This window comes from Cnephaeus nilssonii (genome assembly GCF_951640355.1).
Source record: "Cnephaeus nilssonii genome assembly, chromosome: 4".
Classification (NCBI taxonomy): domain Eukaryota; kingdom Metazoa; phylum Chordata; class Mammalia; order Chiroptera; family Vespertilionidae; genus Cnephaeus; species Cnephaeus nilssonii.
Window position 1 is genome coordinate 11,520,512 of NC_137075.1, and position 19,356 is coordinate 11,539,867.

A 19,356-nucleotide genomic window follows, 5' to 3' on the forward strand; every position below is an offset into this window, starting at 1 on the left:
TGAAATTTATATGAGGAAAACAACAACACTCTGTTGAACAAAATCAAAGAACTAAATAAATGGAGAGATATCCCAACTTTAATGATAAGGAGACTCAATACAGTCAAGGTGTCAGTTCTTCCCAACTTCATCTATAGATTCAATGCAATCCCAATATATATCCTAGAGGGTTGTTTTATGGATATTTATAAACATTCTAAAGTTTATATGGGGAGCCAACAGATCCAGAATAGAAAACACAATACTGAAGAAGAACAAAGTCAGAGGATTAACACTACCCAACTTTAATACTTACTATAAAGTTATAATAATCAAGACATGTGGTATAGACAAAAGGATCAATGAAATAGAACATAGAGCCCAGAAATAGATCCCCATAAATATAGTCAACTGATCTTTGACAAAGGAGCAAAGGCAATACAATAGAGCAAAAACAATTTTGTCAACAAATGTAATAGAACTGAACATCCTCATGCAAAAAATAAAATGAATTAAGACACAGACCTTTACACCATTCACAAGAATGAACTCCAAATGGATCACAGACCTAATTGTAAAATGCAAAACTATAAGACAATGAGAAGACAAGAGGAGAAAACCTATATGACCTTGGTTATGGTTGATGCCTTTTTAGATACAACATCAGAGGCACAATTTATACAAAAAGTAACTGACAAGCTACATTTCATTAAAATTAAATGCTTCTGCTCTGAGAAAGATAATATCAAGAGAATTAGAAGACAAGCCACAGACTGAGAAAAACTTTTGCAAAAAACACATCTACTAAAGGATTATTATCCAAAATATACAAAGAACTCTTAAAACTCAATAAAAAAATCAGATAACTAAAAAATAGGCCAAAGACCTTAACAGACAGCTTACCAAAGAAAATATAGATGGCAGGTAAGTATAAAAAGATGCTCCAAATCATATGTCATCATGGAAACACAAATTAAAACCACAAGAAACCATTATACACCTATAGAACACCCCAAATCTAGAACACTGACAGCACCAATACTGGTGAGGACGTGAAGCAACAGTAACTCTCATTCAGTGCTGGTAGGAATGAAAATTGGTACAGCTACTTTGGAAGGCAATTTGGAAGTTTCTTGTAAAACTCTTACCATACAAATCCAGCAATTGTGCTTCTTGTTATTTATCAAAATAAACTGAAAACTTATGTCCCTACAAAAATCTGTACATAGATATTTATAGCAGTTTATTCATAGTTGCCAAAATTTGGAAGGTGAATGGATTAATAATCTGTGGTGTATCCAGACAATGGAATATTATTCAACACAAAAGAAATGAACTATCAAGCCCTAAAACAACATGGAAGAATCTTAAATTCAGATTTCTAAGTGAAAAAAGTCTATTTGAAAAAGCTACATACTATATGATTCCAATGGAAACATAACGATCAGTGGTTGTCACGGGTAGGGGAGATGGGGAAAAATGAATGAATAGGCAGAGCACAGAAGAATTTTTAGGTCAGTGAAACTACTCTGTATGATATTATAATGATAAACACATGTCATTATACATTTGTCCAAATCCATAGAATGTACAACACCAAGAGTAAACCCTAAGGTAAACTATGAACTTGGAATGATTATGTTGTGTCAATGAAGGTTCATCACTGGCCAAAAAAAAAAAAAAAAAAAAAAAAAAAAAAAAAAAAAAAAAAAGTACCATTCTGGTGAATTGTATACCATTCTGGTGAGTGAGTTATGTTGATAATGGGAAAGGCTTATGAATGTGTGGGGGAAAGGGTTATATGGGACATCTCTGTATCTCTGTCTCAATTTGGTTATAAACACACAACTGCTCTAAAAAAAAAAGCCTTAAATAAGATGGTTATTTGACTTTAAGCTACATATAATCCATTAAAGTGAGACCTGGAAAAATCAAATCAGATTAAGACCTGGAAAAATCAAATCAGATTAGGATCTTACAACTTAATATATCCTTAAACATTCTAAGTAACGTCCTAGTATTTGGTACAGATTTTATATAAATTTCTTAGCAAGTTATTTTCATCTGTTTCCAGTTCCTGGAGGAAGGGTAGAATGGGTGACAGCTTATTTCTTTTCAGGAGATTACGAACACTTTCTTACTACATTTTATTACTCTTTATACAGTGGCTGTTCATATCAGAATGGACTACAGTAGATAGAGAAAAACCATTTGTCTCCAAATTAGTATGTTTTGAAGCAGACAACCATGTTTTGCTTGCTAGAAGAATAGTGGAAAAGAATCAATGGGTAGTAAGGGTCATCCTAGTTTCCATTTCCACTACTTGCTGCCATGTTAGTGAATGGAAATCAACGTTCAGGCACTGTTCTAAGCATTTCATATGCAGTAGCATTACCACTATATATATTAGATGCCACTAATATTACACTATACTGTTATCATGGACAATGTTCCATTAATTAAAGAGATTAATCTCTCCAGCCATCTGCAATCAATTTTGGCTTTGAAAGATGTTTTCTATAGTAGGATAGTAGGTTCCTACAGTAGAGTAATAGAAATAATCCTTTAAAGATGAAAACAAAAACAACTGTGAAGCTCCATTTACCATTTTCATCATGACCACTGGCTTCTGGTGTGCCCTGCCTCTGGTCCTCTTCAGGTGCCTCAGGGTAAATGACAGCAGTATCTTGTTGTTGCAGGAACTCTTCAACATTAGGATCATGGTTTTGTTCATTTTCTGCATCTGAATCGCATTCATCATCTTTTACTAAAATAAATGCATACTTTATAAATAGCAATTTCACCACCAAGTTGTTACCAAGTTTTTCTAAATGAGGAATTGTTTATCTTGAGAGAATATGAGATTGTTCTTAAATTTGTAGAAAATATTTACTGAGTATTAAAAACAATATTCACTCATTTATTATAATTGATTAAGAAATAATTTTAAGCCTAGCTGGTGTGGCTCAGTGGTTGAGTGTTGACCATGAACCAAAAAGCTCCCCTACCCCCTTTCGATTCCTGGTCAGGGCACATGGCCGGGTTATAGCTCAAGACCTGGTGGGTAGTGTGCAGGAGGCAGCCAATTAATGTCTCTCTCCCATCGATGTTTCTATCTATCCCTCTCCCTCTAAAATTAATAAAAACATATTTAAAAAAGTCATCTTTAAAGTAAATTTAAAGTGTTATAAAAGTCTGGACATTTTCACAATATTCCCTTTAAGCTTCAGAGTTGTACTTCTATTCCATTTTACTGATAAACAAGATATGGAGAAAGTTAATATAGTTGGCTGAATTTCTAGCTTTTCAGTCAACATTAAAGCAAGGAAAAAAGGACAAGAGAAAACCTTAGTTCTCAAACCTTAGCAACCTACTGTGTTATTTTACTCAGAGTTGTGCCTTAAATCTGAATCAGTCTCAATGTAAACCACTCTAAAGTATAGTTTAGTTATGTGACTTCTTAGGAAATAGTTTTAATAGTTATCCATATGTAAAAAGAGTTCTAATAAGAGTCAAAATACCAAGTTGATAAAATAGCTTCTCATCTCCTCTAGCATTCATATACAAACAGGGCTATTCTTGCACTATTTCTGCCTACATAGATATTTAAGTGTGGCATTAAGACAGAGGCAATATTTTTTCTTGAGTTAAAAGAGGTTCAAGAGATAATAGAATGGTACTGTCTGGGTGACTCAGTTGGTTGGAGCATCGTCCTGTACACCAAAAGGTTGCAGGTTCGATTCCTGGTTATGAGTTCTATCCCTAGTCAGGCATGTACAGGAAGGCAACCAATGTATGTTTCTCTCTTCACTCCCTTCCCCTCTCTCTAAAATAATTAAGCATGGCCTCAGATGATGATTAAAAGAAAAAAGAGATAATGTTTTCACCTTGAGAAGGTGGCCCAAAGTGCTGCTGAGTTTCTAAAGCAGCACTGCTACACTAGGGTTTGCCTCCATTCCCCCGACTGGCTCCAGATGAGAGAGTGAGTCTATCTGCTTCATGCTGGTGGTGACTGTACTGGGTTAGGTTGGCTCCCAAATGCCTCCTGGCTGACCTCTTTATGAACTTCTGACTGAATTGTCAATTCTAAATTTGTTAAACAGCACTTCCCAGCAGACTAAAATTGGGCCAAATTAAAATGGTGATGTTCGGGCACTTTTTTTGTTCAGCAGTCATTAAAACTTGCTAAATCTCCTGTATAGTATTAGTAACTGAACTCCTTGGGGTGGCTGCTGTTTAAAACCTTAGAGTCAGTGATATAGTAATAATGGCGACTCATCATTTCCTGCCCCCCATCCTTTTTAATACAACCAATAGTTATTAATTATTAAGCATCTGCTATATGCTGCCAGGAGTCACCAAACTGGGGTTACTGGATCCAGGGGCAAGGAAAGACTCTTTAAGAGATAAGTGGTACTGTTAGTTTTGAGGGAATCTATTTCCAGATCCTCAACTTCCATATAGGCTCTCTTAGAATCCTGATGGTTCATTTTCTATCTTCCCCTTTTCACAGAATAAAAGGCATATCCCTCCATCAATCCAGTACATAATATGATGCATTGCCTTGCGGCATAAAAACCTCCAGGTTGTTAAAGGAAAAATTCAAAATATTGATTGGGAAAACCTTCTTTATTGCTTAATCAAGGCAACATAAAACCATGATAAGCTTTCCAGTTTTCCTGTTTATATGAATATCTATCTGGGTAAAGCACAGCAACTAAAATGGGGATATTGTAGTTCCAGTTAGGAAGCTCTGAAATCAGCTATGTAATAATACAGCCAGAGGGAGAGTAATTTTCCTTTAATGATCTCACCTGTTCCATTCCATATTATTAAAAAATTCATTGCTTTTCAGGAGCCTTGGAAAGCAAAGCAAAGCATATTCTCAAAAATCATTCTTAACATCTGTCATTGGCTAAAATAAGCCTTTTTTTTTTTTTTCTTCTGTTAATCCTCACCCGAGGATACTTTTTCTATTGAGCTTTAGAGAAAGAGAGATACATTGATGGGTTGCCCTTGACCAAGAATTGAACCGGAGCCTGAGATCCTTCTGTGTGTGAGATTACTAGCCAGGGCAACAATAAGCATTCTTTGAACAGCTAAAGCAGTAATAGTAAAGCAAGGGTCATTGAGTCTTTTCAATGTAACTTTAAGTTCAAGTTAAACTAGATAAACTCATAATAAAATTTGTATTTTATGTGATTTCTTATAGATTCATGTAGATTTAACAAGATACAATATTTTTATAAAATTATATTATAAAATATTTATTTCAATGAAACGTTCTTCATTTACAAAATGTTTATATTTTCTATATCCTATTAACTATATATACATATACATATATACATAAACACACACAAACACATGCTGGAATAATGAGTTTTTAAACAGTATACACTTTTCAGAATTATATAATTTGTATTTTAAACATGAACTTTGCCTCTTCAGTAAGTTATAAGCTTACCTATGCCCAGACTGGTTCTAAATGTACTCATTTAGAGACAAATATATATATATATATTAAATATATTTTTATTGATTTCAGAGAGGAAGGGAGAGGGAGAGAGAGAAACATCAATGATGAAAGAGAATCATTGATCTGCTGCTTTGTGCATGCCCCCTACTAGGAATTGAGCCCGCAACCTGGGCATGTATGCTTGACCAGAATTGAACCCGGGACCCTTCAGTCTGCAGGCCAATGCTCTATCCACTGAACCAAACCAGCTAGGATAGAGACAAATATTTTATAATTTATAAAAATTAGATTATATCTAAATAATCTTAACCTTACTATTTGAATAATCTATATTTAAAAGATATATTTATTTATACTTTATACATTCCTCATTACTTTAATTTATATATTTGTCATAAAAGAAATTTAAAAATTATTAAATTTATTGGGGTGACATTGATATTAATAAAATTATATAGGTTTCAAGTGTATAATTTTGTAATACATCATCTGTATATTGTATTATGTGTTCACCACCCAAAGTCAAGTCTCCTCCTGTCACCATTTATCCCCCTTTACCATCTTCTATCTGCCCCCAAACCCCTTTCCCTCTGGTAATCACCATACTGTAGTCTGTTTCTGAGTTTTTTTTTTGTTTTGTTTTGTTTTGTTTTGACTTAATCCCTTCACTTATTTCACCCTGCCACCCAACATCTCTCTCCTCTGTTCTCTGTATCTTTGAGTCTATTTCAATTTTGATCATTTTGTTCTCTAGATTCCACATATAAGTGAAATCATACGGTATTTATCTTTCTCTGACTGGCTTATTTCACCTAACATAATACTCTTCAGGTCCATCCTCAAAATGTGCATTGACACATTTATTTGAATTAGAAAAATAAAGAGGCACTTTTATTTTCTGACAGAATTTCAGATATTGAATGAACTAAGTTTCTAGTTATAAGGTATTGATCAAAATAGAGTTAGTTCATGTGGTAAGATAAAAAATATAAAAATGTATTGGAAAAAGGTACTAAAGTTAACAATATTTAAATTTCCCCAATCATTTCTGAATATATTAAACAAGGTTCCTCTAAGTGAGGAGAGAAAAGAATAACAAAATCCAAAACCAGATCATTAGTCCTTTGATAAGTAAGTACTGGTAAAACTTTTTGGTATATGTCCCAGAAAATGAAGGTGTGAATGATGCTAATGACTGGAAAACAAATCCTTTATCAAGTTAGGGGACTGAATTTTAGATATTAGAAATATTTGTATTGATAGATAACTGTAACTTTGCATATAATTCTCAAGATGTGTGAAGAATTGAGTAAATCAGTTATGACAAAAACATATTTCATCTTTTTATTTAGGAGAATAATGTTATCTCAGTGCTAAACAAAAAATAGAAATAGAATTAATGCCAAACTTGTTTTTTTCTAGAAATCTGTATCAGTAAACTATTGATATATGAAGTAATCGAAGAACACTTCAATTCCTTTAACTTCATTTCCAGTAACATTTTTCTTTAATAATTACTTATTAAAATGTGTAATTTATTTATGTTGTGGTACTGTGTAATAATGATAATCATATCATAAATCCATCTATAATTTTAAAAAATCTTATGAGCCTTCTGGTTACTAAATTAAAGAGAAACTTAAATTTCAATTTATATATACATTTTCTTGTAAAAATGAAAGTTAATAAAAAAGACCTTCAAACAAGAAATATATACTATGTTGGTACCAAATTCTATATGCTATGTAGAATGAAAATACGAGTTCAAGGCAGTAAACATTATGATATAACAGTTCATATAATACAAAACTTGGAAGATAATAACAGTACTTCTTATGGTTGTTGTGAAGATTAAATTAATTTATATAGAATGTGCTTAGTACAATAATAGGCATATAGTAAGTGCAATATACTTGTTATCTATTTTCCTCAAAATAGTCCTGCAAGGTGTACATTATAACTTCTCAATTAAAAAAAAATTGCCAATAAAAACAGTTAAGGTAAGGAAAGTTAGGTAACTTCTCCAAAATCACATAGTAAATAAATAAATAAATAATTTAAAAAATAAATGCATTTAAAAAAAGAAAAAAAATATTGCTATTAAAATAAGCAATTTGGTCTCAGGTGTCATTTAAAATTCTGGGTTCTTTCCAACTAAACTACACTGTCTCCATGAACCTGCATTTACCAAGTCAATTTCAAGCAGAAACCAGAAATTCTGCAGTTTTCCTCATAAAATTAAAAGTGTTGGAAAATGCACATTGTGACTAGGTCAATTATAAAGCAAAATCCCTAGGTTTAAGACTGATAAACATGTATTTGAACACTAGAGAGAGGAGCAAATACACAGAAACATATAATGATAATTTGTTTTAAGATATAACAAAGCTCGGAGCTGACTGTCAAAGTATAGAATTTCAGAAGAAATTCTAGAATCGTTTGCCAAAGTGTAGAATTATAGGGTTATAATGATAAATTAGTGAGAGCAACGATAGACAAACGTTTAACATAAGAATAAAAAGTTTTACTTAGCTATTGATATTTTATTAGCACCAGAATAAAATATATTTAGATGTTCTATCTTTACCTTCAATTTTTGAAACTTTGTGAAACTATCTTATCTAATAAAAGAGTAATATGCAAATTGACCATCACTCCAACACACAAGATGGTTGTCCCCATGTGGTCAAAGATGGTTGCCCCCATGTGGACACAAGATGGCCAACACAAGATGGCCAGCAGGGGAGGGCAGTTTGGAGGTACCAGGCCTGCAAGGAAGGGCAGTTGGGGGGGGGGGGGACCCAGGCCTGCAGGGGAGGGCAGTTAGGGGAAAACAGGCTGGCATGGGAGCAGTTAGGCATCAATCAGGCTGTCAGAGGAGTGGTTAGGGGGTGATCAGGCTGGCAGGCAGAAGTGGTTAGGGGCAATCAGGAAGGCAGGCAGGCGAGCAGTTGGGAGCCAGCAGTCCTGGATTGTGAGAGGAATGTCCGACTGCCCGTTTAGGCCCGATCCTACTGGACAGTCGGAAATCCCTTGAGGGGGTCCCAGATTGGAGAGGGTGCAGACTGGGCTGAGGGACACCTCCCCCCCCCCCACCTGTGCACAAGTTTTGTGCACTGGGCCTCTAGTTAACTATATAAACACAAAAGGGATGCTTAGAAGGAACAAAGGATATTTTAGGTGATTTTTTTCTCTTCTTATTTTAAATTAACTTTATTGGAGTGACATTGGTTAATAAAATTATATAAGTTTCAAGTGCACAATTCTATGATACAACAGCTGAATAGTAGATTGTGTGTTTACTGCTACCAAAAGTCAAATCTTCCACTTTACCCTCTACTATCCTTCTAACCTTCCTTCTCTCTTTTCACTCTCTGAATACTAAACTGAAACTATAGTTCTCTTAACTTCATGAATTGCAAAAGGAAGTCAACTATAGAAAGGATCTGACAAAGTTCTGAAGTAATGATGGAACCTCTGTACAATGTTTTTGTTTACTTTGTTAGTACATTATTCCTCAGAAGTCAAGGAAGTAGAAAAAGCAAAGGCAACACATAATTTTAATGTTGAACTGCTCAAAAGTCTCAAACACCTAATTCCATCCTTCTTTCCTTAAAACAGTACATATCGGGGCTTCATTAAATGTTTGCTTACTCCTAATTCCCCATGTTGTAGGAAATATCATCTTCATGTGGGTGGGAAAGATTTTACCTTTCAGGAGCAACTGAGGTTAATATAAGGTTACTCTACCTTCCAAATGTGATATTTTTTTTGGAGGGGGGAGGGAAATTATGTACTCAGTACTTCAAACTGAAAGAATGAATTCACTTTTTGTAGTGAAGAGCAAATTGTAAGGTAAAATACTGTAATCCTGCAACTATGAGTGTCTTTTTTTATAGTATTTTGCTTAAAAGGACAAAATCTTCTGTAACTCTGCTAATACAAGTCATCAAAGTTAAATTAGGTAAAAAAGTAATACACAGCAGTTTTTGCATTCATTAACACTATCCTATATAATAAAGAGGTAATATGCAAATTGACCATCACTCCAACACACAAGATGGCCGCCCCCATGTGGCCAAAGGTGGCCGCCACAAGATGGCCAGCAGGGGAGGGCAGTTGTGGGCTATCAGGCCAGCAGGAGAGGGCAGTTGGGAGGGACCAGGCCTGCAGGGGAAGGCAGTTGGGGGTGACCAGGCCTGCAGGGGAAGGCAGTTGGGGGTGACCAGGCCTGCAGGGGAGGGCTGTTGGGGGTGACCAGGCCTGCAGGGGAAGGCAGTTGGGGGTGACCAGGCCTGCAGGGGAGGGCTGTTGTGGGGGGGACCAGGCCTACAGGGGAGGGCATTTGGGGGGGGGACCAGGCTGGCAGGGTAAGGCAGTTAGGGGCAATCGGGCCAGTAGGGGAGCAATTAGGTGTCGATCAGTCTGGCAGGGGAGTGGTTAAAGGGTGATCAGGCTGGCAGGCAGAAGCGGTTAGGGGCAATCAGGCAGGCAGGCAGGCGAGCGGTTCAGAGCCAGCAGTCCTGGATTGTGAGAGGGATGTCTGATCCTGGTGGGATCGGGCCTAAATGGACAGTTGGACATCCCTTGAGGGGTCCCAGATGGAGAGGGTGCAGGCTGGACTGAGGGACATACACACACCCCCGTCTCCCCATGTACAAATTTCGTGCACCGGGCCTCTAGTTTTATTAATAAAAAACATCCAAACTAAATATGTTCATATAATATATAAGTTAGTATGACAAATATTTGATAACAAGCATACTTAAATACCTTATTTATGCATGTTAAACACAACCAAGTTAAAGGCAGATTATCAACTCTTAGGCTACAGGCACCATAAATTATCAAATATTTCATTATTACTTAATTAATTTGGAATGTACCTTTAATAATAACACAAGATTTACTCTGTGTTTCATAGAACTGACTGACAAATATGGGAGTGCTAATGTTTATATTATAGAAGACAATCTGTTTTGACACATTACTATGAAACATACTCATCTTCCATAATTAAGGGTAATTTATAAGTATATATGGAATAGTTCTAAAATGCACTGCAAGGAAGAAAAAAGCTATGTATGTCAAATCAAGGAAGGTAAGAAAGAATAAAAATTTAAAACTAGATGATAGAAATATTTAATTTATGATTCAATATACAAAATACAATTATACCACTATTAAATATATTATTTTGAGGAAATGACTTAATAATTTGGAATTCATTTTTGAAGTTTACATTCTAAGAGTTCTAGCTGACTTACGTGACAAAATTTAAGTGCCTGGTATTATTATTATAAGATCTGGATTTAAGTTTTACATTTACTCTTTTGCTTCTTAAATATGATTTGAATTCATTATAGAGGAATAGCCTTAAGTCTCAGGGAGTATGTACTTTTAGTCAGCTAGAAGCATATAATTTAACTTCATTTTGACCTTTTTCATTAACAGAAATCACAAGAAAAATTTGTGATTCTCTGGTTTGCTGTGACATGTTCATTCAACTCATCAATATTAATGATTATTATCTGGTCTACAGCTAACCCATGATATTTGCTTATTTTGACCTCTTCTGGTTTCTGGCTTATGGTCAATTCAATGCAGATCCTGGTAACTAATAATGAAACTCAAAATAGTTAGATATGCATTTCTATAACCTTGTTAAAAAATCTGACAGAAGTTTAAATAACCATTCATTTATTTATTTATTATCTGTAGATTACTTGACATTCATATAGATGAAAATCTGCTCTATTCTATGAATCTGTAAGTTGACAACTGTATTTAAAGAATACAAACTTTTATCTTTTTATATAGTACCCCGTATGCCTAGGTACTTAAACATGTAACGAGGGCAAGATAAAAGAGAAGGAAAAAGACTAAATTGAGGACTCACAAATGCAAAAACCAGTGGCACAAAAGACCTTGTTCAAAGACTGTAGTATGAAAGGAACCAGCAAGGGAGTACCTGTACATCCTGCTTCATCTGCCTGAGCTTCAGGCCCCAGGATTTCTTGTCCTTCCTTTCCTGCTAAAATCAAAGAGCAAAAGATTAAAATACATGAACATGTCACAAACACTTTAACTTATAGAAATCTGAAAAGAAAATTTATAGATTATGTTTAAATTTGGATTTTTCCTTTTATAAATATAGTAATTTGTCCTTGAAAAGTAAAACTTTTAAGATATTTTTTCTTTTCTTTTCTTTTCTTTTCTTTTCTTTTCTTTTCTTTTCTTTTCTTTTCTTTTCTTTTACAGATGCATAGTTTCATTGTGTAAATGTACCATAGTGTTTTTATCAACTCATCTACTGATGGGCACTTGGGCTGTTTCTAGATCTTAGCTATTGTAAATAATGCTGCTATGAACATAGGGGTGCATATTTTCTTTGATTGGTGTTTCAGGTTTCTTAGGATATATTCCTAGAAGTGAGATGCTTGGTCAAATGGCAGTTCCATTTTTAATTTTTTGAGGAAACTCCACACTGTTTTTCATAGTGGTTGTAAGCAGTCTGCACTTCCACCAGCAGTGTACTAGGATTTCTTTTTCTCTACATCCTCGCCAGCACTTGTTGTTTGTTGATTTATTGATGGTAGCCATTCCAGAAAATGTGAGCTGGTTTTAATTTGTATCTATCTGATGATTATTAGTGACATTGAGTTTTTCATGTCTCTTGTTCATTTGTATTGCCTCTTTGGAGAAGTGTCTATTTAGGTTCTCTGCCCATTTTTTAATTGGATTGTCTTTCTTTTGTTGAATTGTATGAGTACTTTATATATTTTGAAATATAATCCCTTTACCCTTTGAGATAACATAGAGAGACCTAGAGGGTATTATGCTAAGCAAAATAAGATGGTCAGAGAAAGATGAATATCACATGATCTCACATATATTTGAAATCTAATGAACAAAAGAAACTGACAAACAAAATAAATCAAGAGACATGGAAGCATGCAACAGACTGATGATTCTCAGAGGGAAGGGCAGGGGAGATTAACCAAAGAATTTAAATGCATATATGCATAACCCATGGACACAGACAATAGTGCAGTGAAGGCCTGGGGATGGGCTGCTAGTGGGGAGAAGAGGGTCAAGGGGGAGGGAGGGGACATCTGCAATACTTTCAACAATAAAGATAAATTAAAAAAAAGAAATATCTGGGGAAAGTGTGGGGGGGAAGTAAAGCTTATAGAAAAAATTAAGCTTTAGAAGAAATTCAGCAGATAGTTTTACCAAACTCACAAAAAAATTTAGAAAAGCAAAATCAGTGAAGATTTATATATAATTCTGAAATTATAAATATATTAGAATTATAAGCATAGTGGGATATTAGTATTATTTGTTGTTGTTGTTAATTCTCACGCTAGGATATTTTTACATTGATTTTTTTAGAGGGAGTAGAAGGGTGGGGGAGAGACAGAGAGAGAAACATCGATGTGAGAGAGACACATCAATTGGTTGCCTCCACACGCACCCAAACCTGGGGCTGTGAATTGAGCCTGCAACTGAGGTATGTGCCCTTGACCGGAATCGAACCTGAGACCCTTCAATCTGTGAGCTGATACTCTATCCACTAAGCCAAAATGGTTAGGGTGGATATTAGTATTTTTTTAGGAGAGTGGCTCCACTTACCATTTCTTCCCCAAAGCACAGATTTCTATGTTCTAGGCACTGTGCAGATTCTCTATAAACTTATTTCCTTTAACTTTCATAGCTACCTATTTTATAAGTTAAAAAAACAAAACAAAACTTGAGTCTCAAGGAGGTTAAATAACTTGCCCAAGGACATGAAGCTTTAGGTGACAGAAGTAGAATTTTAATGAAGGTCTGAATGGTTGCAAACCTCCTTTTACTATACCCCTTGCTTGTCTAACTAGAGTACCAACAACTAGAAGAAGTTGGGCCCAAATTTCATTCTTCCAGAGTAAAGACCCAAGGCACTATACTTTTCTTTCACTCTATTCATTATTCTAACTACGGGCAAATAGTAGTAAATAATAACAGGGGTACTGATAAACATTTCTAGGTGCCTATTATCCTCCTCTGCCACCTATACCTATGTTTACTTGGTTAGTGCTACCTAAACAAACCAAGTAGTCTGATTCTAGTCTTTTACACAGAATAAGATCAGAGAGAGTCAATATACGCATTATTTGGGCAAGCAAAAAGTATGTTTTATATATTCAGGTACATTTTATTTATTATGATTTATTAAGAACATGTATAGATAAGAAAGACATGAAGGAGTTAAAAACTGCTTTTTAAAAAAAAACAAGTAGCAGATTATATATCATAATTATTATCAGAATACTTATGAAGTCATACTGAAACATTATGCAGTCATCAGTACCCCAATCAATTCCCACTGAATATGTCAGTCAAAAACCTTTATTTAGATTGTCCCTAAGTTTGATAATTGAATGGAGAAACAGAACACTAATCAAGTAAAATCTTTGCTCACATAAAAGCATGTATTTCTTTAAGCACCTTGGATTATCAGGTGGATTTATTCAGATTTACTCATTAACTTAAAAATATTTTATTGAATTTTAGAGAGAGAGGAAGGGAGGGAGGGGGAGGACAGCAATTTGTTGTTCCACTTATTTATGCATTCATTGGTTGATTCTTGTATTGCCCTGACTGGGGATCGAACCCACAACCTTGGCATATTAGTACCTAAAGATGATCACTGTAGAGGAGAAAATGGTGGCAGAATAGACAGATGTGTTCCGAGCCTTGTCCTGGAGCAGAAAGAAAGAACAGCTGATGTTTGCACGGGGAGTGTTTGTTAGCAAGCTAAGGGACAGCTAAACTCTAGGAGAAGGTGGGGGACTGCTAGACAGGGTTCCCCTGACCGGGCAGCCCACACTGAGACTGTGGCTGGGTCCCTTCCCGGAGCTACGGGCTCGGCCGGGAAAACTTCGCCATCATGCAAGGGAAAGTGGATCTTATAGGAAGCCTGAAAATCCACAACTGCGGCGACCATCAAACAGCTGTGAGCCCCAGAACACCGGTCCCCAATTGGCGCAAACACGCGGATTCAAAGAAGCTCTTCACTCCACCACGAAAAGGTCAGATTTCGCTGGGGATAAGGAGAGAGAGAACTACATAACCCGACATCCAGAGAAGAGAGACCATGGGGAGACAAAGAAACAGCCCGCATATGAAAGAAAAGCAGGCATCACCAGAAAAGGAAGTAAACGAATTAGAGGCAAGCAACCTACCAAAAAAATAATTCAGAGAAATGGTCATAAGGTGACTGAAAAGAATGGAAGACAAATTTGACAGTATGAATAAGAACCAAGAGAAAATGAAGAAGAACCAAGAAGAAATGAAAAATGACATCGCTGCTGTAAAGAACTCAATACAAAGCATCAAGAGTAGACGAGAAGAAGCAGAGGACCACATCAGTGAGCTAGAAGACAAAATGGGGAAAAAAATACCCAAATAGAGCAGCTTCTAGAAAAAAAATTAAAAAGCAGGAGGAGAGCCTAAGGGAATTTTTGGACAACACAAAACAAAACCACATCCGCATATAGGGGTTCCAGAAGGAAAGGAAACTGAGCAAGGAATAGAAAACCTGTTTGAAAAAATAATGACAGAAAACTTTCCTGATATAGGGAAGAAAAAACCCACACAAATCCAAGAAGCTCACAGAGTCCCAAGCAAAATGAACACCAAAAGACCGACACCAAGGCAAATTATAATTAAATTGGCAAAAACCAATGACAAACTAAGAATCTTAAAAGCGGCCAGAGAGAGACAGAAAGTTACATACAAAGGAACCCCCATCAGACTAGCAACTGATTTCTCAACAGAAACTCATCAGGCCAGAAGGGAATGGAATGAAATATACAAAGTCATGCAAAGGCAGGGTCTGAATCCAAGAACACTGTACCCAGCAAGGCTATCAATCAAAATTGAAGGTAAAATCAGGAGCTTCACAGACAAAAAAAGACAAAAAAGGACTAAGGGAATTTATCACCACCAAACCAGCAATACAAGAAATGCTAAAGGGTCTGCTGTAAAAAAAAAGAAATAGGAAGCGAAGAAGAAACACAGGGGTATAGAATAAAAATGGCGACAAATAAGTACCTATCAATAATAACTTTAACCTTTTGCACTCGGATGTCGAGTGTGACTCGACACGGTTAGCATTGGTAGCAGCTATTTTTATATTCTTTGAATGTATCAATAATTTGAAATATAAAAAAATCCAAATAAATAAGTTTGTATGAAAAGAAACTCCAGTTTTTTATTCTACTGCTGTGCTTTGTAAAATCTGGGGTATTTAAAAAATTAAATCCTGCGTAGAATAAAGGAATTGAGAAAAAAGCAAGCGAGTGCCAAGGGTTAAATGTAAATGGATTAAATGCCCCAATCAAAAGACATATGGATAAGAAAAAAAGACCCACATATCTGCTATCTACAAGAAACCCACTTCAGAAAAAAAGACACACACAGACTGAGGGTAAAGGGATGGAAAAAGGTTTTCCAGGCGAATGGAAATGAAAAAAAAGCTGGGGTAGCAATACTTATATCTGACAAATTAGATCTCAAAGTGAAGGACATAACAAGAGATAACGAAGGCCACTTCATAATACTGAAGGTAGCAATCCAACAAGAAGAAATAACTCTGGTAAACATATACGCAGCCAATACAAGAGCACCCAAATACATAAAAAACTCCTGGAGGATATCAAGAGAGAGATTAACAGCATTACAATCATAGTAGGAGACTTTAATACCCCACTATCACCATTGGACAAATCCTCTAAACAAAAAATCAGCAAAGAAACATCAATCCTAAATGACTCACTAGACCAGATGGAATTAATCGACATCTTCAGAACATTTCACCCCAAAGCCACAGAATATACATTCTTCTCAAGTTCACATGGGTCATTTTCAAAGACAGACCATATAATGGGTCACAGGCAAAGTCTCTTCAAATTCAAGAAGATAGAAATCATATCAAGCATCTTCTCAGATCACAGTGGCATAAAATTGGAAATCAACTACAATAAAAACAACCCAAAGAAATCAAACACATGGAGACTAAATAGCATGCTATTAAACAATGACTGGGTTACCAGAGAGATCAAGGAAGAAATGAAAAACATCATGGCAACAAATGACAATGAAAACACAACAATCCAAAATCTATGGGACTCAGCGAAAGCAGTCTTGAGAGGGAAGTTCATAGCTCTACAAGCCTACTGCAAAAAACAAGAAACAATGGTAATAAATGACCTAACCCTACAACTCAAAGAGTTAGAAAAAGAGCAACAAGAAAAGCCCAGTGTAACCAGAAGAAGGGAAATAATTAAGATCAGAGTGGAGATAAACGACATAGAGACCAAAGAAACAATACAAAAGATCAACAAAACCAAGAGCTGGTTCTTTGAAAGGATAAACAAGATTGATGAACCTCTAGCCAGGCTCACCAAGAAGCAAAGAGAGAGGACCCAAATAAACAAAATCAGAAATGAAAGAGGAGAAATAACAACAGACCCTGCTGAGATACAAAGGATTGTTACAAAATACTATGAACAACTCTATTCCAACAAACTGGACAACCTGGAGGAAATGGACATATTCCTAGAAATATATAACCTTCCAAAACTTAATCAGGAAGAATCTAAACAGCTCAATATTCCAATAACTATGGAAGAAATTGAAACAGTCATCAAAAATCTTCCAGGAAACAAAAGCCCAGGGCCAGACAGCTTCACCAGAGAGTTTTAACAAACATTCAAGGAAGAAATAAAACCTATCCTCCTCAGACTATTCCAAAAAATTCAAGAGGAAGGAACACTTCCAAGCTCCTTCTATGAAGCCAGCATCACCCTAATACCAAAACCAGATAAAGACAACACAATGAAAGAGAAATACAGGCCAATATCCCTCATGAACATAGATGCCAAAATTCTCAACAAAATTCTAGCAAATCGGATCCAACAGTACATCAGAAAGATCATATACCATGACCAAGTAAGATTTATCCCAGGAGTGCAAGGATGGTACAATATCCGCAAATCAATAAATGTGATACATCACATAAACAAATTGAGAGATAAAAATCACATAGTCATATCAATTGATGCAGAAAAAGCATTTGAAAAAATCCAACACCCTTTCTTGATAAAAACTCTCAACAAGGTGGGAATAGAAGGATCATACAACATAATAAAAGCTATATATGATAAACCCACAGCAAACATCATACTCAATGGACAAAAACTGAAACCATTTCCCGTAAGAACAGGAACAAGACAGGGATGCCCACTCTCACCACTCCTGTTTGACATAGTACTGGAATTATTAGCCATTGCAATTAGACAAGAAGAAGAAATAAAAGGCATCCAAATTGGAAAAGAAGAAATAAAGCTGTCCTTATTTTCAGATGACATGATATTGTACATAAAAAACCCAAAAGACTCCATCAAAAAACTAATGGACTTAATATATGAATTAGGCAATGTAGCAGGATACAAAATTAACGCCAAGAAATCTATGGCCTTTCTATACACCAATAGTGAACTTACAGAAAGAGAGACTAAAAAAGCAATCCCATTTACCATCACTCCAAAAAAATTAAGTTACCTAGGAATAAACTTAACCAAGGACGTAAAAGACCTATATGCGGAAAACTACAGGACACTGAAAAAAGAGATAGAGGAAGACATAAACAGATGGAAGAGCATACCATGTTCATGGATTGGTAGAATTAACATCATTAAAATCTCCATACTACCCAAAGCAATCTATACATTCAATGCACTCCCCATTAAAATACCAATGGCCTATTTCACAGACCTAGAAAGAACTCTCCAAAAATTCATCTGGAATAAAAAAAGACCCCAAATATCCACAGCAATCCTGAGAAAGAAGAATAAAGTAGGAGGGATCTCAATACCAGATTTCAAGCTGTATTACAAAGCCACCATTCTCAAAACAGCATGGTACTGGCACAAGTACAGACATATAGACCAATGGAATAGAATAGAGAACCCAGATATTGACCCAAACCACTATGCTCAATTAATATTTGACAAAGGAGGCATGAACATACAATGGAGTTAAGACAGTCTCTTCAATAAATGGTGTTGGGAAAATTGGACAGATACATGCCAAAAAATGAAACTAGACCATCAACTTACATCATACACAAAAATAAACTCAAAATGGATACAGGACTTAAAAATAAGAAGGGAAACTATAAAAATTCTAGAGGAATCCACAGGCAGCAAAATCTCAGACATATGCTGAAAGAACTTCATCACTGATACTGCCTCTAGGGCATGGAAGCTAAAGAGAAAATAAACAAATGGGACTACATTAAAATAAAAAGCTTTTTTACAGCAAAAGAAACCATCAATCAACAAAATAACAAGAAATCCCACTGTATGGGAGAACATATTTGCAAATGTTATCACTGATAAACTTTTAATCTCCAACATCTACAGGCAGCTTATACAACTTAATAAAAGGAAGATAAATGATCCAATAAAAAAATGGGCAATGGACCTAAATAGAATCTTTTCAAAAGAAGATAGAAGGAAGGCCAAGAGACACATGAAAACATGCTCAAAGTCACTAATTATTGGAGAGATGCAAATTAAAACGACAATGTGGTACCATCTCACACCTGTCAGAATGGCTATCATCAACAAAACGACATGTGTTGGCGAGGATGCGGAGAAAAAGGAACCCTCGTGCACTGCTGGTGGGAATGCAGACTGGTGCAGCCACTGTGGAGAACAGTATGGATTTTCCTCAAAAAAACTGAAAATGGAACTCCCATTTGACCCAGTAATCCCACTCCTAGGAATATATCCTAAGAAACTAGAAACACCAATCAGAAAGGATATATGCACCCCTATGTTCATAGC

General features: G+C 35.6%; 1 protein-coding gene across 14 annotated transcripts in view; it reads right to left on the minus strand.

Moving 5' to 3' along the window:
* Positions 1–19,356, minus strand: part of ZEB1 (zinc finger E-box binding homeobox 1) — a 298,551-nt gene that overhangs the window by 34,646 nt on the left and 244,549 nt on the right. For 9 of the 14 annotated variants that reach the window (XM_079768582.1, XM_079768577.1, XM_079768580.1 and 6 more), the window contains 2 exons: positions 11,430–11,492; positions 2,585–2,746 (listed from right to left, as the gene is read on the minus strand). In XM_079768582.1, the coding sequence (XP_079624708.1) occupies positions 2,585–2,746; positions 11,430–11,492 (225 nt within the window). The remainder of the gene's footprint in view (positions 1–2,584; positions 2,747–11,429; positions 11,493–19,356) is intronic. The other 5 variants (XM_079768586.1, XM_079768584.1, XM_079768585.1 and 2 more) reach the window with 5 other exon arrangements.